The sequence below is a fragment of the Penicillium cinerascens genome, assembly GCF_028974065.1.
Source record: "Penicillium cinerascens strain IBT 15544 chromosome Unknown scaffold_4_segment0_segment1, whole genome shotgun sequence".
NCBI lineage: Eukaryota > Fungi > Ascomycota > Eurotiomycetes > Eurotiales > Aspergillaceae > Penicillium > Penicillium cinerascens.
The window spans coordinates 1,493,630-1,513,920 of NW_026695298.1; the positions used below are offsets into that span (position 1 = coordinate 1,493,630).

At 51.8% G+C, this 20,291-nt stretch overlaps 6 protein-coding genes across 6 annotated transcripts; 2 read left to right on the forward strand and 4 right to left on the reverse strand.

The window, feature by feature from the left end:
* Window positions 1-369: 369 nt before the first annotated feature.
* N7498_009658 (NADP-dependent oxidoreductase) lies at window positions 370-1,374 on the reverse strand (the record flags this gene model as incomplete). Its single annotated transcript, XM_058456714.1, has 1 exon — window positions 370-1,374. The coding sequence occupies one exon, from the start codon at window positions 1,372-1,374 to the stop codon at window positions 370-372; it is 1,005 nt and encodes a 334-aa protein (XP_058303613.1).
* A 410-nt stretch (window positions 1,375-1,784) lies between these two features.
* On the reverse strand, window positions 1,785-2,671 carry N7498_009659 (uncharacterized protein; the record flags this gene model as incomplete). Its single annotated transcript, XM_058456715.1, has 2 exons — window positions 1,785-2,476; window positions 2,533-2,671. 2 exons carry the CDS (start codon window positions 2,669-2,671, stop codon window positions 1,785-1,787), a joined length of 831 nt encoding a protein of 276 aa, XP_058303614.1.
* A 657-nt stretch (window positions 2,672-3,328) lies between these two features.
* On the forward strand, window positions 3,329-10,668 carry N7498_009660 (type I polyketide synthase; the record flags this gene model as incomplete). Its single annotated transcript, XM_058456716.1, has 4 exons — window positions 3,329-3,668; window positions 3,730-3,998; window positions 4,062-10,431; window positions 10,505-10,668. The coding sequence occupies 4 exons, from the start codon at window positions 3,329-3,331 to the stop codon at window positions 10,666-10,668; spliced, it is 7,143 nt and encodes a 2,380-aa protein (XP_058303615.1).
* Window positions 10,669-13,195: 2,527 nt separating this feature from the next.
* Window positions 13,196-14,424, forward strand: N7498_009661 (uncharacterized protein; the record flags this gene model as incomplete). The annotated part of the gene is made up of 3 exons (XM_058456717.1): window positions 13,196-13,270; window positions 13,332-13,557; window positions 13,613-14,424. The coding sequence occupies 3 exons, from the start codon at window positions 13,196-13,198 to the stop codon at window positions 14,422-14,424; spliced, it is 1,113 nt and encodes a 370-aa protein (XP_058303616.1).
* Window positions 14,425-15,447: 1,023 nt separating this feature from the next.
* N7498_009662 (asparagine synthetase B family protein) lies at window positions 15,448-17,747 on the reverse strand (the record flags this gene model as incomplete). Its single annotated transcript, XM_058456718.1, has 3 exons — window positions 15,448-16,598; window positions 16,658-16,913; window positions 16,965-17,747. The coding sequence occupies 3 exons, from the start codon at window positions 17,745-17,747 to the stop codon at window positions 15,448-15,450; spliced, it is 2,190 nt and encodes a 729-aa protein (XP_058303617.1).
* A 687-nt stretch (window positions 17,748-18,434) lies between these two features.
* N7498_009663 (cytochrome P450) lies at window positions 18,435-20,134 on the reverse strand (the record flags this gene model as incomplete). Its single annotated transcript, XM_058456719.1, has 2 exons — window positions 18,435-19,954; window positions 20,005-20,134. The coding sequence occupies 2 exons, from the start codon at window positions 20,132-20,134 to the stop codon at window positions 18,435-18,437; spliced, it is 1,650 nt and encodes a 549-aa protein (XP_058303618.1).
* Between the last annotated feature and the right edge of the window lie 157 nt (window positions 20,135-20,291).

Sequence of the window (20,291 nt, forward strand, 5' to 3'; positions counted from 1 at the left end):
GAGGCCACTATATAATAGCTCTCTGGCTTTTACGAAGATGGTAATGGCACTAAACAGAGTGGTAATTGAATGAAACGGACTTTCTAAATTTAGCACTCTCCTTATACCATTGATTGTAGGATTGCACAAATCATACTTGGTACTTCGCAGTCGACGAGAGTTTTTGATGAACTATCAGTACTAGTTTCATAGCGTGCGCTTTTGTATGATTGATGAACTGATCGAAGAGCAGCTCCGTTAGGCTTGTTAGCGCAAACGGTGAGAGTATATCCAGCCAGCTAAACGTAGACAAAGGTGATGTCAAGGTTGCAGCATATTTCCCATTGCAACCCCCTTCATCCCATTTTCATCGAGGCCGAGAAAGAGTATTCAGATCAACACCACGATTTTTCCATGCCCTAGACCTCTAGAATGAGCCGATTCATACGCTTCCCGCACGTCGTTGAGAGACACCGTTTTCGCTACACGCCCTTTTATGTTTCCCTTCTCAACGTGTTCCGTGATGCGCGCCATGCTGTCCCTCGACGGCTCAGCAATCATGTACAGTGCCCGGACGCCTTCTTTCCCTTTGCTGATTCCTTGCTCCTTGTGCGCTTCTCTGTACCCCCAGCTGCACGCGTCGAAGGACAACAGGGTGCCGCCGTCTTGCTTGACGACGTTCCAGCAGTCTGCGAGAACCTGGAACCCAACGGAATCCACAACCACGTCGACCTTGTCCAGAGCGCCAAAGTCTTTGTAATCCACCACTTCGTGGGCACCGATGGAGCGCAAGAACGACTCGTTCTGCTCGTTGGAGCTGGACGCCGCCACGACGTGATGTCCAGCTAGAGCGGCAAACTGCACGAGAAACGTGCCGATGCCACCGGCAGCGCCGGTGATCAGAACCCTCTTTTGTCCACCGTTCCCCGCGGCTGTTGTCTCGAGTCCAACATGCCTGAACAAGGCCTGGTCAGCCGTGAGAGCACTGCCGGGAATTGCGGCGGCCTCCTCCCACGACAGATTGTCCGGCTTCTTGACGGCTTCTTCCGTCGTGACGATGGCGTACTCGGCCCATGCACCCCCGCGATTGGCATGCGTCATGCCGTACACGTGGTCGCCGACATGGAAGTCCTGCTCGCTGTCATGAATGGCAACGACGATGCCAGAAAAGTCGTTTCCCAAGGTAGCATGGCTCGGGGGGTACAGTTCGTTCCACTCGAGGTTGTCCTTGTACACGGTAGAGGCTTTTACTTGAACTAGTAATTCGCCAGGCTTTGAGATTTGTGGTTTGGGTACGTCATCGTGGATTTCAATGGCTGAAGACGGAGCTACATTTCCAGGGAAACCGTAAGGCGTACCCTCAGGGGACGTAGGTCGAACTCGTGCAGCTCTCATGGTTCTGGTCCCTTTCTTGGTCTGAGATATGGTGGTGGGATAATGAATCCAAAATTAAAGTCATTCAGGAAAGATAAAGATATGGGTTGAATAAGATCGTAGGGTTGTTGTGGTATGTCTTTGTCTTGTATTCAATGCCGAGTCGGGGCTGACTGGCATCAATATCGGCATTTTGCCAAATTGGGAGTGTCCGCCAATTTTTTACAAACTAGCTCGTCTGGGCCTCAACCTATTAAATCTCCGGTGACCCTTTCTAGTTAACTGCTTGCGGTTGATTCAATTGATTCGAAATGTTCTTCTTGTCTTCTATTTTACACCACCCTGTCGCTGTACAGCACCTTGGAAACTACAGAAAGGAATCCTGACTTGTAATTTCTCTACCTCTCAAATTGTGAGGAGTCTGTGTAGATCTATGCCTGGGTTATAGCCCAGTCTATTTTTCGAAGTACAGCTTTGATCTCGGTTTGTTTCTTTGGCAGATCATGCAACCCACTATGTAAAACTGTTTTTGACATGGACTCGTCACATGTGCTGCGGGATAGCTCGGCCATTTTGATCATGTACGAAAAGTCGTTCCGACCCCACACGTGGACAGTTGGAATTTGAATCTTTTGTGCAAGCGCTGACGAGTACAGGATCCGAGGAATGGCATGAAGCTCTCCGTGGCGATATATGTCCAAGTCCGTCCACGGGAACTTCGAATCTCGGGTAGCGGCGTCGACAATTGTCCGATGTAGAATCTCCACAAACTCTTGCTCTTCGCTCGTCAGATCTTTGCCGTAGCCCTCTGATCGATCCGTAATATCATATTTCATAGCTCGAAGGTGTGAAATAACGGTGGACCCCAAACTTGCATCAGGGCTACATGGCATGGCAGTCGAGAAAAGACATGCAAATTTGACTGCGGCCGGGTTGCCGGCTGCTTGCTGCTGATAGAAATATGACAACGTCAAGGCCGAACCCTGACTGAACCCGAAGATGCCATCAAAGGGGCCTTGGTCTTCAAGAATTTCTTCGAGGTCACCGATTGCCTGTGCTACGTCGTCTGGAGAATAGCCTTGGGTGTGGGAATAGTATGGGCCGGGCTGGTATTCCGAGACGCCTATATGCTAAAGTGTCAGCGGGATGAAGATGAGAGCCGTCACAGAGTCTACTTACCAGGTCCTCTCTCAGACTCAAACGGTCCGTCTACAAAGACAAGCTCGAAGCTGGGATCCAGCTCCCGCCGCAGATTAGACATCTGCTTTTCGAGAATGGCGCCGGAGCTACCAAACCCGTGCAGACACAGGATTCTCATATTGTTCGTAAAGTATCGAGTGCAACTCTACCCGGTATTCAAAGAGTTGATGGTCGGTAGGTTAACCTAGTAAGGTGGGATAAAGAACTTCCAATGAATATTGCCATTCAGACCATCGCTTACTACCTGAAGTGGATGCTTCCTTCTGGCCCGTCTTAAAGAAGTGGAGAAACCCCCTAATTTATAACGGGCCGCGAGCAATGCTGGGTTTCTCCGAGTTGAGGCTACCCAATTAGTGAATGTAATTTTGCCATTCAGACCATCGCTACTACCTGAAGTGGATGTTTCCTTCTGGCCCGTCTTAATGGAGCGGACAAACCCCCTAATTTATGACGGGCCGCGGGCAATGCTGGGTTTCTCCGAGTCGGCGCTACCTAATTAGTAAATGTAATTTTGCCATTCAGACCATCCACATTGCCTAACCCGGGCACCTCGCCGTCGTTCGGTTACGAGAGACTGGAACCCAATCAGTGAACGGGGCTCTTGAAAATATATTGAAAAATGAGAAGCGAGATGTCTCAACTCAGTCTCCAATGTATATACAAATTTCATAAGAAGCAGGTCTGCTACCGGCTTCCATAACCTTCTTCACGATTGCCATCCTCTTCCTTTTTAGGTTCCTAGTCCATTGGCGTTCCTTTTCACCAGTTTTGCACCATGGAATTATCAAATCCCGATAAGCAGGAGCCTATCGCCATTGTTGGAGTGGGATTTCGCTTTGCTGGCGGGGTGTCGTCCCTGGGCTCACTATGGGATATGATCAGCAATGTCAAGACCGGTCATGGTCCAGTCCCCAATGATAGATGGAACAGCGAGGTGTGGCACCATCCTGATCCAGACCGCAAAGGAGGAATCGGTCCACAGCATGGATACTTCCTTGACCAAGACATCAGCCACTTTGACGCCCCCTTCTTTTCGGTAACAGCGAAGGAGGCTGCCTCCATGGACCCGATGAAGAGGATGCTACTGGAAGTGTGCTACGAAAGCATTGAAAATGGTAGGTGATATGAGCCGTCCAGTTTGTTCAACCGAGAGTTAATCTGAGTATGAGCCTTTAGCTGGCATCCCAGTCGAGGATTTGATGAACAGCCGTACGGGATGCTACGTCGGTTGCATGACAAACGACTACGAAATGATCTCCTTGCACGATATTTACGACATCGGACATCCCGCAGCAACGGGTCTAAGCGAAGCCATGACCGCCAATCGCGTGTCATGGTTCTTTGGCCTCAAAGGCCCCAGTTTGACGCTTGATACCGCTTGCAGCTCCTCACTATACGCTCTTCACCTTGCATGTCAGTCACTTCGGCTGAAAGAAACGAATATGGTAAGTTGGGACAAAAACACGCATTTGGGCACGCGATGTTGATGGCTTACTTCATTCCTGTAGTCTCTCGTCACTGGAGTCAACCTTATGATTAACCCCAACACCTCACACCAGCTGACTGCCATGCACATGCTCAGCCCCGATGGTATCTCTCACACATTCGATGACCGTGCCAATGGCTATGGTCGTGGCGATGGCATTGGGGCCATGGTTGTCAAGCGTCTGTCGGATGCCATTCGCGACGGCGACACCATCCGCGCCGTCATCCGCGGTTCGGGTGTCAACGCTGATGGCAAAACACCCAGTGTTACGCAGCCAAGCGCTTTAGCACAAGCCGACCTGATAAATCAGACTTACGACGATGCAGGTTTGGACCTTTCAGAAACAGCCTACTTTGAATGCCACGGCACAGGGACGCCGATTGGCGACCCTCTTGAATTGACCGCCATCGCCCAGACCCTCGGTGCGGCAAGACGTGCAGCCGGAAAGCCTCCTCTTCATGTTGGCAGTATCAAGCCTACTGTGGGCCACACAGAGGGATGTGCCGGTCTTGCCGGCGTTTTCAAGTCTATCCTGCTCCTTGAAAAAGGAATGTTGGTCCCCACATACGGCGTGGAACGGGTGAACCCGAAACTCAAATTGAGCGACTGGCATCTTACTCTTCCGCAGGATGTCATGACATGGCCGGCGCAAGGACTGCGTCGCATTAGCGTCAACTCCTTCGGGTTTGGCGGTGCCAACGCTCACGTAATCCTAGACGATGCCTATCACTACTTCCAAGACAGGGGTCTGACTGGGAAGCATAATGTGGACATACATACGTCGGGTTCAGATTCTGGTATCTCGACTACACAATCAAGCGAGCTCGGCCATGGCGCATCGAAGAAGTTGTTCCTCTTCAGCGGCAAGGACCAGGCCGGAGCCCAGCGTGTGTCTGAAGGGTTCGCCACATGGCTGCAAGGTGACGATTCAGACGACAACCACGACATAGCCAGCTTGGACAATCTTGCAAACACACTTGCACTGCGCCGCTCTCATATGGAGCACAGAACCTTTGCTGTTGCCAGTTCGATACCAGAGCTCTCAAAGAGACTATCAAAAGGATTACCAGCAGCCACTCGATCGCAACGTTCTGGCGACAACCTTGTCATGGTATTCACTGGTCAAGGTGCCCAGTGGCCAGCTATGGGACGAGAACTATTCGAGCATCCCATCTTGCGCCAAAGCATTGAAACTTCGCAGACTTATCTCGAGGCTTTCGGCTGCATGTGGAATGCCCTAGAAGAGTTGAGCAAGACGCCCAACCCCAACGTCAACCTTCCGGAGTACAGCCAGCCTCTCTGCACGGTAATTCAGGTCGCACTGGTCGACCTTCTTCATTTCTGGAAGATAACTCCAGCAGCCACCGTGGGACACTCAAGTGGTGAGATTGCCGCCGCCTATGCAGCATCGCTCCTGACACACCGAGACGCCATAAAGCTGGCCTACGTCCGAGGTATCAGCTCTGCCGCCGTCCCTAAAAAAGGTGCAATGATGGCTGTGGGTCTTTCTCAGTACGATGCCCTGATGTACCTTGAGAAGGTCGCTCCCGGATCTGTGGTGGTGGCCTGCGTCAATAGTCCCTCCAGTGTGACACTCTCGGGAGATGTCGACGCCATAGACCAGCTGGAAACCATTATTTCCGCCGACGGGAAATTTGCCCGCAAGCTCAAGGTCACTACCGCGTACCACTCTCCACACATGCGCGATGTCTCGCCAAGCTATCTTGCGATGATTGGCGATATCACGCCCAAGCAGCCAGATGAGACAACAAACAGCAACAACAGGCCAGTCATGTATTCCTCTCTTACAGGGTCTATGGTAACCTCCGCCGAGCAACTGAACGCCCAATATTGGGTCGGCAATATGCAAAATCCCGTGCAATTTTCACAAGCCGTCTTAGCGTTGCTGAAGCACAAGAAATTGGTCCCAGGCGGTACCCGCCCCGTAGCGGTGCAATGGGGAGCTTTCCTCGAGGTCGGTCCTCACGCTGCCCTGCAAGGACCGTTGCGTCAGATCATCGACGTGGCCAACAACAAATTCGCCAAGTCCGCACCTTACGCTTCCATGCTTCTTCGCGGCAAAGACGCAACGGAGACGTCCTTGAACGCCGCCGGGACACTATGGGCTGCAGGCACCAAGGTTGACTTGGCCGCAGTGAACAACCAGCACCAGCACTCAGACACTTCTCAGATGCTTTGCGACCTGCCCACGTATCCCTGGAATCACACACGAAGCTTCTGGCACGAATCGTACTCATCACACGCTTACCGCTTTCCTTCCGAGGTGCGCAATGACTTTCTCGGCATGGCGGAATATTCATGGAGTACCCACGAGCCCCAATGGAGAAACTACCTGCGCATCGCCGAGAACCCCTGGATTGAGGACCACGTAATAACGGGAACCGTGCTCTATCCGGGAGCCGGCATGCTTGTCATGGCATTGGAGGGCGTGCTGCGCACCGCCGACTCCTCGAAGACGGTGGAGGGTTTCCGGATGACGGATGTCACGTTCGAGCGTGCCCTGGTCATCTCGCTAGATGACGAGGTGCCTGTGGAGACGCGCATTAGCTTGCATCCGCACAGCGGCAGACCCGACTGGTGGGTCTTCACCGTCTACTCTATGACCAAGGGCTCGTCGTGGGCAAAACATTGTGCTGGAACCATCGCTGTCGTGTACGAGAAGGGGCCGAGCGAGGTGGAAGAGGGCAATGTGGATGCCTCGTGGCAGAAACAGGTGGCTTTACGCGAGACCCTGCTCTCTGAGCCTGATTCCTCATCTGTGAATGTGGATGAATTTTACAACGATTTGGAGACTATCGGGATGCAATACGGCCCATCATTCCGTAATGTCGTTTCTCTCACGGCAGTGCCATCGAAAGACGCCTCCTACGGTACTGTGGCTGTTCCAGATACCAAGTCGACAATGCCCAGCCATCACGAGTCCTCCCATATCATCCATCCAGCTACCCTGGACTCTATCTTTCACCTGGTGATTGCTTCCCTCGATGCCGGCCGCCCAAAACAGTCCGCGGTGCCTTATGCCATCGAAGACCTGTACATCGCCCGCGATCAGCCACAGGGATCCGGAGCGCTCTACTCTGGCTATGGTCGCTTACTGTCCCAGACCGGTCATGAGATGACCACTGAACTGTTTGTTTCCGATCAGGACTGGGCAAAGCCGAAGCTTACCATCAAAAACTTTGCCCTGCGTCAGGTTACGTCCGATGCTGGCTTGGAGACAGCGGGTACATCATTATCTTCCGGGGCCGCCGTCAAGAACTGCGCTGGGATCACCTGGATTCCGGATCTCTCCTTCGTGACGAGCAACGAGGATCTTGCGGAGCTTGTATTATCATCCGAGAAGAAGGCCCTGTCGGTTGACACCTTTCTCGATTCGGTGTTCCTCAAAAAGTCGGACAACACAGTACTTATCGCCTTGTTTGACGAGGCCCCTTCCAACATTGATGTCCTCTTGGACCTGAAGAACCGAGCGTATGTGCCCAAGAAGATCATCGCCCTGGCCACATCGGAGCCTGGGTTGCAACTTATGCGAGCTGCGTTTGGAGAAGATGCTGAGAACACGACCATCCTCTACAAATGGATGCCGGAGGGCGAACTACTTGAGACGCTGGCCCCAGACGCCATTGATCTCGTCCTCGGCTTGGGAGTTCCCGAAGTTGCTAAGAACGCCGCCGTGCTCGCAAAGCTGGCTCCACTGGTGTGTCTCACCCAAGCTGGTCAGCTACACGAAGACTTCGTCGTGCCCGGGTCGTGCGTTGCCCGCGTCGCCCGGGAGAAGACCTACGTACTGTCCTCGAAAAACAATGGCTCTCTCTCCACCTTGCCTGAGCTGCCGGAGTCAGTGGTGCTTCTCTTGCCTGCATCTCTGTCCGATGCCGGGGAGATATTCGCAGCCACGATTCAGGATAAGCTTACAGGCCTCGGCGTGTCCGTCGGACGAACAAATCTGACGTTGCAGGGTGCCGCTTCCCTCGACGGGAAGTCCGTCATTTCCCTCCTCGAGATTGACAGCCCACTAGTGTATGCCTGGGACGAAGACCAGTTTAACGCCTTCAAGAAGCTCGTCTCCACAGTTGGTCACCTCTTCTGGATTACCCACGGGAGTGTGCTCGAGAGTTGGTCGAACGGTGTGGAATTCGCCACGAGCCAGGGCTTGTTACGAGTGATGCGTAACGAGTACCCCGCCGCCATACTGCCGTCTCTCGATCTATCCACGGTTGCGGATATCTCCAGTGCGCAATACGCAGATCTGGTTACCAACGTTTGGCGAACGAGTCTGGTCGAGGCTGCGGAGATGGAATATGCTGAGCGCAACCGCTTGATCTACGTCGCTCGTGCCACAGAAGATGCTGGCTTCGACAACGAACTCCAGATGGCGGGCAACAACGCTAAGCCCATCTGGTCTGCTCTGGGTGCTCCTGGTAAGCCGCTCAAGGCGAGCGAGTCTGCCAACGACGTTCATGGATATATCTGGATTACTGATGAAGAGGCCGACTCAGCCCCTGAAGATGGTCAAGTTGAAGTCAAAGTTGAGTACGCTGGACTTGGACAGGGCCAAACGCTAGCTTCTGTTCACCACGGTGTTGGCATCGTCACCCGTCTATCTGACTCGGTCAAGTCACTAGAGCTCGGTCAACAGGCCATTGTTTTCTCTCACGCTTCTGCAAGAACCCATGTCCGTCAAAGCGAAGCCCTGGTGGCACCGCTACCGGTTGGCCTTCAACCACAGGAAGCTGTGGCTCTTGTGGAGCCGTTGATAACTGCACAGTACGCGCTAGTGGAGAGGGCTCATCTGAGTCGCGACCAGGCACTGCTGCTCGACCACGCCGCTAGCCCAGTCGGACAGAGCCTGATACAGGTGGCCAAGGCAATTGGTACCGAAATCTTCGCTCTCGTCCACAGCAGAGCAGAGCGAGATATTCTGGCTGATCGGTACGGAGTCCCTACGGACCACATCTTCGACTCGGCTTTGGACAATTTCGTGCCACTCATCCAAGAGGCGACCAAGAACCGTGGGATCGATGTTGTTGTCAGCCAACAAAGTGGCCCGCATGTTGCTGGAGCCATGTTGATTTTGAACGACTTTGGCCAGTTTGTCGACATCAACGGCGAGAGTTCCCGAGTGGACATTCCGGCCTCGAAATCCAACATAACCTTCATTTGCATCGATGTAGCCGCACTCATCAGAGGCAGACCAGACATCGTCTGCAGGCTCTTCAAGCAGGCCTTTATCGAGTACATTCTCCAGGGGCCTTTCCCGCTGACCGTGCTGCCTGTTACGAATCTTTCGGCCTCGGGGAGCAGCATCCAGAACGAGCAGGTCGTCGTGTCCTTGAGCGATACCATGCCGGTACTCATGCCTGCCCCTCGACCAGAGGAGTTGAAGCTCGATAGCGAAGCTACATATGTACTGGCCGGGGGTTTAGGTGCTCTCGGCTTGGACATTGCCAACTGGATGGTTGAATGCGGTGCCAAGAACCTGGTCTTCCTATCCCGATCAGGTGGTTCAAAGCATGCAAAGGCTCTGCAGAAGCTTGCCGACCGCTCTGTACGAGCCGAAGCGTTCGCGTGCAACGTCAATGATGCTGTCAGTGTCGCCACGGTATTTGACAGCCTCAAATCCAGCGGCAGAAGAGTTGGCGGAGTGATCCAACTAGCTATGGTATTGGAAGATGGCATTTTCGACAACATGTCCTTCGAGCAATGGAGTCGCGCGATTGAACCCAAGACAAAGGGCTCACGAAACCTCCTGGCCAACCTCTGGCCTGGTGACAAGCCGTTCTTCATCCTGCTCTCCTCAATCACTGGTGTCATTGGCAACACGGCGCAAGCCAACTACGCATCTGGAAATACCTTTGAGGATGCGTTAGCCCATCATGCGCGTAACCATCTCGGCATCAATGCCACTAGCATCGACGTCGGCTTGGTCTCCGACTCCGCGCACTTTACCACAGCAGGCGAGTTCGGCGACCTCGCTGGCTATCTGTCCAGATACCAGCACGGCTGGCGTGGCCTACAGACGAACCTTCAAGAGCTCGGCGTCGTAATGCGAGCGATCATGCGCGGCTCCACCACCAACGGACAGGGAGTGCCCGCCCAAGTGGTCCTGGGCCTAGGCGACCGCATCGAGCATAACGAGAGCACCGGGGGCTTCTCCTGGGACAAGAAATTCGCGCTCCGTATCGTCAAAGCCGGAAACCAAGCCGGGAACGGCGAGGCGAAGGAAAAGGTAGGCGTCCTCTTGGCCAATGCTACGAGTATGGCAGACGCTGCAGCGGTTGTGGAGGAAAACATCAAGGAGCTGGTCGCCAAGGCCATGGGTGTCCCTTTGGAAGAAGTAGATGCTCAAAAACCTCTCTTTGACTACGGTGGTAAGTGCAATAATCCCCTCTGTCTACACCATAATACTGTAACGACTCGGCTAATATGTTGTTCTTACCGCAGTTGATTCGCTTCAGGCCGTCGAGATTCGAAACCGCGCTCTGAAGAATATGCGCAGTGAGATTTCGGTCTTTGATATTCTCAGCGCCATGCCGCTGGCTGATGTAGCAGCCAAAATTGCAGCCAAGAGTCAGTTGGTCAATGTTACGATAGGTGAAGATGATTAGATAAGTTTGTGTCGGAACGAACAGCCTATGGCCGGAGGGAGGAATTGGATCTGGGCGTGGAGATGCCTGACTGAGGCCCGGTTCCTGTGCCATACATGATTACTGATGGTGGGTATCAAGGAAATCTGCGAGACAGCTGCTGTCGGTACTGGTGCCACTGAGATTGGGCAATCAGACGAGAGCGATCCTGTTCATGCGGTACCTGGGACCAAAAGCAATTCGAACGTAACCTGCAGCGACAAGCTGGGGCGTGCTCCTGAAGGCGAATGGTCAACCCGGAGTTTTACGGCCGTTTGGCGGAGAGAGCAGCTGGTGGACGTGGGCTTCAAGAGATATCACCGCATTACCAGACAAGCTTAATTGAATATATTACGAAGAAAGGAAAAGGATAAAAGTTAATATCGTAGAGGAGGAAAGGATTTCTTGAGGGGAGATGAAAATCTGTGGCAATATCAGAAGTGGAAGAGTGCCAGTGAGGGTGGGAAATACAGGGTCGAGACGGGTCTCCCAGCACAAGTCTTGCTAGACATATAAATGAGGCCCAACAAATTTCAGGGTGGATGATTCTACGTACTTGGCGGACTGTATTGTAATGGTGCGGTAAGGCGGGTATGTCGGCCGTGCAAGTGTGAGTGTAGCTGGTTGTTTGGTTGGCTGGCAGCTCAGTGCATCCTTGACGCAGTAAGCACCCCTTATGGGCTACTGTAGGTAATGAACTTGGTAGCATCGTCGGAAAGACGGAGCCCTGGCTCGCCCATTTAGTTCTGTTGGGGATGGTTGAGCTGTATCCGCAACGGGGGTCAGCGGAGATATCTAAGGAATAGGTATAGTATAGTGGGGGAATAAAAGTTACACTCAATTCAATTAATTAAAGCGTCTCCACACGCCATGCGTCATGATGCCTTCAGTATCCTTTTATTTTAATTTAAAAATGCTTTCAATCACTCTAAAAAAAAAACTAAGGTCGTCAGGATTATAGCGGTGTATGAATCGGGCCGGTCCGCCCGCTTTAACCTCGCATAACATAATTCCAACCGAAGGACAAGAATAGATACGTATGAATTGACTTTTGGCCTTGGCGCAACTATTTCGCCTGCCGCAGGGCACTAATGGAGGTCGCAAATCGAAAACTCTAAACGTAATGCGACCATAGGAACACCACCCTGACCCAGCATTCCAGTATGTCGCCAAGACAGCATTAACTAACTAGTTACGCAGGGGTGCTGACAAAAATATAATCCCGCCGCTATAGTTAATTACCCCAACGGCCTAGGCCGTCAGTCTCGCGGGCAAAGCCATGGGTCGAGCCTTACTTTTGTTTGCTGTGGGACTCAATAAATTCAGGGAATTGAAACTACCAACCCCCCTGTCTCACTTCACACGCCTATCTTTCTGCAGAATTAATTCATCATCCTAGGTTTTTAAGTGTCAGTTTTCCTTAGTTGCAGAGATTTTTAGTTCTGGTTAACGTAGTAAAGCCCCTGACTTTTATCCCATTAAATCGCTCTCGTTTCGCTCTCCTCGCCCTTGACCGCGTCCTGGTGGGTGCCTAAGGCCAGGCCTACGTCGCCCACGACAGCAATGAAGCCTAAGAGAAGGGCGGCTATAGTGCATATAGAAAGAGAGATAAAGGAGAGATTAGGATATAAGGATAGAGTTAGAGATGGTGAGACAAACCCTAAGCTAATTTTAATTAGGGTACGGAGGCCCGAAAAATGGGGTAGGGGGTTTGTAGTATCAATTCCCCAAATACAATACCAGTCCATGTCTGACCGGTATAGCCTCTTTCAGGGGTGGCCTCCGGCAGTTAAAGCTCACCAAATGGAGGCCTTTCCAGGTAGTCGCTTGTCTCACCCTGACTTGTTTTTCTCCTTTTTTTTTTTTTTTTTTTTTTTTTTTGTGGAACAACGTTGCGAGTGGCGCGGAGTTAAACGATTGTCGAATATTCCGTGCCCATTTAGAGGCCACTGAAATGTCTTATCTCGCATAAAATGCATGCAAGCTAAAGCTCCGGAGCGCCCGAGAAACAAGTTGGGGTCACCACTGCAACCTGACCCCACGCTTTGACCACGAAGCCTCATAGATCCACAGCCCGTCAGCCCGTCAGCCCGTCAGCCCGTCAGTCCATCCTGCATGGTCGTGGTCGTGGTCGTTATAACTATGGCTTTGCACTTTATCTGCTGCAGCAGCCCCTGTCATTATTGTGTAATTTTTAACGCCAAGCACGACGCTTTAGAGATTTTATCATGTTTGGCACGCTGGTCTCGACCGACGATGAGCGAGGGAACTTGGAGTACATCGAGAATCCGGATCCTGTCAATGCAGTCAGCCGTAACATCCGAGACAAGATACACATTTCTTGCATGTTTTGCCGCTCTAGAAAGGTATGGCTGTTCGAAGTCCCTATCCATTACCTGCAGCCATAAAGCATATTTACATTCAGTGTCTTGTCGCGTTAGGTTTCTAACAACATGAATTATAGGCACGCTGTTCTGGGGGACGGGAAGGATGCCAAAGATGCGTCGCGATGGGACTCAACTGCATGTATCCAAAAAACCAGGGCAGGAACAAACGACAGGAAAGAGATAAAAGCCGTCGGGCAGTGAGTAACGAACGATATCATGATCACGAGAGCGACTCGCTAACGCACTACATTTAAATAGACAATTCAGCGTAACGCGATCGCCCCAGAACGAATTGCGTGCGGTGAAACGGAGCCTTGCGTCCGTAACCGCCAAGTAGACTATGGCAAGGAATCGGCATGGGACGACTTGTACGACATCACGTTCGACAACAGCTCCATCGACGAATCTCTGCTTACGTCTTTGATTATGGATACTCCCATGCATCACGGCAGATCGAGCTCGAGTAGTAGTGGTACTGGGATTTGTAAGTACTTGGCTCTGCGAATGTCCCTGACCCACTTGACTGACACCTCCTATAGCCGCCGTTGACCTCACAACAAGCGAATCTTCTTTTCCGGCAGGGGATCGCAGTGCCACGCTAGCACCGCCTGGCCAGCTTCCGGAACTATCGACGGCAAACACATGTTTAACGTCACTACTCGGCCCATCAGCTACGGACAGCGCAGGCAATTTGGGATATTGGGCTGGACCTCACACGGCGCACGGCGTCATCGCTTGGGCTATGAATACCGATGAACACGCTACAGTACGCTCGACTTCAGAACCGCCGTCCCTCGAGCTTTGGGACAAAACGCGCACAGAATCCGACAGCTACTGCTGTCTGATGAGCTCCATATCTTTTGTCGAGAGACTAGTCTCCAACTCTGCTTCGCGCAAGAACCGAATCGACCTATTACTCGCCGACGTTCGCAATGCCATTGAGACCTTGGCGATATTCATAGCGTGTGAGGGATGTGCGGCTAGAGTAGAGCAGAACATGTTGCTCGCCATGGCGGCCCGCCAAATAAGCCTCATCTGCAGAGAGACGGCCAACTGTTACAAGGCCATGCATATGTGTAGTCTCGACGACACAAACTCATCTCAGCAGAAACCCGAGCCTGATACCTCTGCTGGTCCCGTCGAAATTTCCGTGTCGACGTATCGGGTCAAACGACATGAGAGGTTACACCTGCTTAAAAGCCTAGTGACTCTCCAGATTCTAGAGCTTCAGCAGCACGTCAACAAAATCAAGTCCCGATATCGCAATCGGCCCAATCAAGGCCAAGTCGAGGCTCTGATCGAAGCAGAGGACCTTATCAAGATAGCGCAGGTTGTGATCAGCCATTCGTGACAGCTTTGCACGCCTGTTATAGACGAAATGAAGATTTACTAACGTGGATCCCGGCGGTCCCTCATCCACCTCGAATTTTCTGCCCCTACGCAGCCGCCCATCCTTAAACGCCTGCCATGCCCCCAAAATGCAGTACAAAAGCTCGAAAATTAGTGTACAGGGAGGCAGGATTTTATAGCTGTTAGAGCTATTCAAAATGGCAGAATTATCATGGTCGCTGCTGCTGCCCGCTCTTTTGATATCCCCCGAACAACTCTTGCAGCTCGGATGAAAGGCATTCATAAACTTTATGGAGCAAGGGGTACAGACCATAAATTACGCAAGTAGAAGAGGAATCAGTTCAAGATTTGCTAATCTCTATGGATCAGAGAGGTCCTACGCTTACAGTGACGATGTTGATGGAAATTGGCTAATAGAATACATCAAACGACATAATTATCTCCCAATCATGACTAAAAACGCGCTCTGATGGAAGACCCGAATACCATTATCGAGTGGCTCAAGCTTAACCAAGAAGCGGTTTCTCAATATGGTAATTAGTAGTAATAGTTGAAGAGTACAAAAACAATAACAAGTAGTTTGAAAGGAGTAGTCTACCAAGACGGCTTCTACGTTGCCAAAGCAGGGATTAATTTTATAAAAAAAAGTCTGGCGAGATGATAGTAGCCAGATCGAAGTACACATTTCTCACCACCCATTACATGAACGGCCTCCTCTGACCAAAACAATCACCAAGTGCTTGGAGTTTACTCAATCTAAGGGGACACATATTTTTCAATGCTAGAATTTCCATATAATAGTTTAATAACGAAGAGGAGTTAAGTTGGGTCATCAATTTATCTATCCGAAAAAGGAAATCCTTGGTAAAATTATGCATTTGCGGTTCCGCGGTTCCAAACCTTGAAACCGGAACCACACCATTTCGAGGTCTAGCCGTACGTGGAAGTTGATAGTGTATCAATTCCCTCTATTCAATGTAATAACCACACTACTGTGATTGATATTCTCCACAAAGCCAGAGAGCTACTGTAAAGTGGCCTCCCAATCAGATTCGTCCGCCTTCGCCACACCCATACGTTGGCTAAGCGTCACCCAAGCACCACAATATACTAAACGTCGGAAGGCCATTGGGTCTGCCGTCTCGCCCCAAGCAATCTCCATAGCCTCCTCAATTGTTTCCCAGTTAACAAAGCCCAGTTTTTCCACAGCTTCTTGCGTCAGTAACGTCTTGAACTTGCGATGTAATGGTCCGCCCTCGGCCCATCGAGTTGGCGCAAGAAAAGGGTGCTTCTTCCGCTTGTAAAGCTCGTCGGTGATATATGGACGCACGGCCTGGCGCAGAATCCATTTCTCGTCGAGGGACTGCAGGGCCACGCTAGACTTGGTCCAGATGGGGCCCAGCTCCCCGGTATCGCTCGCCGTGTCGGCCGAGTACCGCAGCTTGACGCTGGGCGGCAGACGGTTGACGTACTCGGCGAGGTGGTGGTCGAGGAAGGGCGTGCGCGCCTCCACGCTATGTGCCATCTCCGTGCGGTCGCCGAGACAGGATAGGAGAACGTTGGCCAGCGAGTTCTTGTTCCACATGTACATAGCTGTGTGCAGGGGGTGCCATCGCGACCGCATCTTAGCCTGGACGTCGCTCGGGTGCGAGTTCAGGACCGTTTTGCGGCAGTCATGGATGCTTTGTAGGTTTTGGAGCCATGTAGCAAAGATAGGGGCCGTAGGATGCCACGCCAACAGATTGTCGCTCATATCCGTTGCGCCCACTCCGGCAATGGATGCAAAGGCTGGTCTATCGTTGTACGCGGTTGCACCGGCTTTTTGCCAGATTCCCTTCATTTCCCTCTGCACCGACTTGAACATGTCGTTTCGAAGGTCGTTGTTTTGAGACAGTTGGGAGTTGGGCATGGCTTCATCAGCTTCGCGTAGGAATTCGCCGGGAAAGTATGGATAGCCAGCGAAATGCTCGTCAGCACCTTCGCCGGTCAGGACGACCTTGACGCCGTGTTCTTGGGGAAGAGTTGAGAGTGCAAACTTGGCCACAAAGTTGAGATCGAAGTGATGATGCTCGCAGTGGAATACAGCATCTTCAAAGTCTTCCGCCAGAGTGTCCTCAGTGACGGTCTTCTTGATAGTCTTCACTCCGAGCCAGGCAGCTGTGCGCTCGGCAATGTCTTGTATCTGTTAGTATGTCCCTTTTTTCGTGGGAATGCTCATGCGCAGCAAAACGTACGTGATTCATCAAACCCGGATGTCTCAGGAAACGCCACACTGAAGCAGGTGACACGAGTAGCCTCTTCGTTTCCTATCTTGACCTTTTCGTTGCGTGCAAGTTCCGTAACTATACCGGCAATGGCAGAAGAGTCGATCCCTCCAGATAAGTAGATGCCGACGGGGACATCAGCACGCAAGCGAAGACGGACAGCCTCGACCAGCCTTTCGCGAACGCCAGCTATCATTTCGTCGATGGTGCGAGTTTCGGGCTTGCTCTGTGGAATGGCCATCAGTTATGGCCCGCGATTGAAGTTCAATGGACCAACCTTGTCTTCGTATTCAGCATCCCAGTACTTAACTTGCCGCAGACCATCTTGTTCGTTAATATCAAGGTAGTGTCCAGGCAAGACCTTTCGAACTCCGCGGAACAGCGTTCGATCATCAAACATCCATCCAGCATCGGCAATTGCACGGACGTCCCAGTGCGGCTTCCAGCCCAAGGGCAAGAATGCCTTGGCCTCGGAAGCGATGAGCAGCTTCGACCCGATGCGAGTATACACCAGCGGCTTGATTCCATAACGATCGCGTGCGGCGATCACGCGCTGGGTTCCCTCGCGGTTATCATAGAGGACAAATGCGAATTCACCGCGCAGATGCGTGAGAAAGTCAGGGGCGCCGTGGATCCGATAGAGCGCCAAAACAAGCTCGCTGTCACTGTCGCTTTGGAAAGGATAGTTGTGAACAGTTTCGCATTCACGGCGAAGGCGATCGTAGTCGTAAATCTCACCATTCACCACAGCATGAATTTGGTTGCCACTGCTGTGGAGTGGTTGTCGCCCCGCGGAGGATAGATCGTTGATGGACAATCGACAGTGGGCTAGCCCGACTTGCTCGTTCGCACTGACCCATATCCCCGAGTCATCCGGGCCACGGTGGTTGATGAGATTGATGGAAGCTTTGAGGTCTGCCGTAAGTCCCTTCGCTGCACCGTTGGCTTCGTGGCCGCATTTGATTTCCCCGTTGCAACGAGCACATGTACGCTCCGTGCAGCTACTGTGGCCATTGATGCTTGCCTCTGAAAGCAAAATACAAGCAGAAAACCCGCACATTTTTTCCCACAATTGCGCTGATCAAAAGAATATTGCGGAAGAGATGACAACAAAAGTAAGTGTTTTACGAAAACTAACTGGCTGTTTAGTGGCCGTCCGGCAAAAGCCTCGTCGAGTATAGGATCCGTATTCAGGGCATGATTGAAGGCGGGCATAACTGAATCGGCACCGAGCCGTTTCACTCAATCGATAACGAGCCCTAGCCGGTCGTGTACGGTCCTTAGCACTTCCGTTACCGCCGCCGGCCGCAACCAAATCGGTCAACTCCACGTCATCTGGGTCCATCTGCCTATCCTCGCTATACGCGTTCCAGAAATATGTACGTGGTCACACTCTGTCACGAGTTACAACTACTGAACGCATACTGGTCTTCAATAGGTGGCTCATGTGTTATAGATGTGTTCGGTCTCGATAAGAAGGTGAATAGAGACGGTCTCAAGATACTGAATACAAAAATTTTGGGTCCTTCTGCGCCTCAAACTGGCGTCTTTCCACATGTGTGTATTGTCCGCCTTCGCCGAATGACATTAGACGGCGAGCCAGTGGAATATCGCGCTGCCGGTGCCTGCCCGTCAGACGACCAATTATTCAACGACAAGCACGCAGGCTTCGACACACCCAGTAATAATTAGGCTAAAATCTTGAAAGCCACAGTTTCCAATTAGCCCAATGTGACATGGGCCGCCACTATTTCCGCCTCGTCAGCCCGGCGTAGAAGTTTAATGGCCGCACCACTAAGAACTCAGGATCATACACGACCGCTTCTGGCGACGAGTCTTCGAATTCATATCGATACACCAACTCTGCCAGAACCATCTTGACCTGTGTGAGTGCCAAATTGAACCCCACACAGCCTCGACCTCCTGCGGCAAATGGCGTGTACGACCCCTGACGTGCCATACGTTTCGCGAGACCTTCCTCCATCCAGCGGTCAGGATCAAATCGCAGAGGATTTTCCCAGTGGGCTGGATTCTTCTGTATACTAGGAAAACACGCAATGACGATGGAACCTTTCGGAATGAAATACCCTCCCGGCAGGATCGTGTCTCGTTTGGCGTTACGTGCGGTCTGGAAACTGGGGCTGTGGAGACGAAGAACTTCTTTGACGAAGCAATCGAGAAACTTCATGCTATGAATTTCGTCATACGTCCAGCGTTTTTCAGTATTACCACGGTGGCTGGTTATCTCCTCCAGTAGGCGTTCCTGGTTTTCAGGATACCGGAGAAGGGCATAAAGGGCCCAGGAAAGTAGAGATGAACTGGTGGTGAATCCCGCACCAGCAGTCACCACCACGTTGCCAAGTACCAGGTCATACGGCAGCCCTTCTCCATCTTTGTCACGGGCGCGGTACAAGAAATCGGCGACACAACTGGCGCTCTGCAAGGCCGTTGGATCGGAGAGAGATAGAGGTGGGCCATCCTTCTTGATGCTGGCGCTCATGGCATCCTCGCAAATGTCAAGAACCTGCTGACGGACGGCCTTCACTCTTGAAGCGTCTCCAAAAGGGAGATACTTGAACCATTGCGGCTGCAACGATGCTTTTTTCATCAGCGAGAGATACTGACCAAACAGTCGGATAGGCAGCGATGGCGGCGTCTTCAGCGTCTCGAAGTGTTTCAGGTCTTGATTTAGGACAACCCGCCAGATAATCTGTGCTGCTAGTTTAAACATAAATTGGTAAACGTTGACCGCCAGATCAGACTCGGCCAACTCGTCGAATACAGTAAAAATGGATTGTGTGGCATCTTGAATCAGCGGCATAAAGTGAGCCACAGCGCGTGGTGACATCGTTGGAGGTACAAATTTGTGGCTCGGCACAAAGGCAGGAGATGCACTGTCGCAGGTGAAGAGGCAGTCTTGGTCGCTCATGTAGTGCAGTGGGTGTGATGCGTCGGATGTGGATTTGGTGAAGAGTTTGTCTTCGCGCAACAAATGACGGGCGATCTCCGGGTCATTGGTGTGATAGATGGTTGTTCCCATGTTGACGGTCTTAATCATGGGGCCATAGAGTGAGAACAATCGGTCATAGTTTCCGAGAACGTCTGGGTATAATTCGTAGTGGTTGCCAACGAAGGGCAGCAAGCGAGGCCCGGGGGGCTCACGAACGGCCTCATAACGTGTTGCTCGCACTTCAACAGTGTCCTTGGTCTCCTGCACATCTTTGAGGGTCGAAAGATGGTTGCGTTGTTGGTCAATGAGCCACAATGCTATCTCGAGTTAGCCTAGGATGCTAGAGAACATGATAGCGGAAACATACATTTCGTATCAGCGAATGCAAAGACCTCAGCCAGAGTTCCTGTGAGTTGCTCTAGGCTGGTGAATGGCGACACATCCAGACTGTAAAAACGTTCACCGTCCTTGCGTCCAATGTAAAATTCTTTGTGCATTTTGTTTTGGCTTGATTTGCAATTATGATCATGTATCGATTGCCACGAGGACAGCGGGCAGGACGTTTCGTTGATGAGAACGACTCATGTCGTGCACTTAACGCAACACTGTTATTATTATCAGTTTGTTCTTTTTCGGGAATGCGGCGAAAGGTCG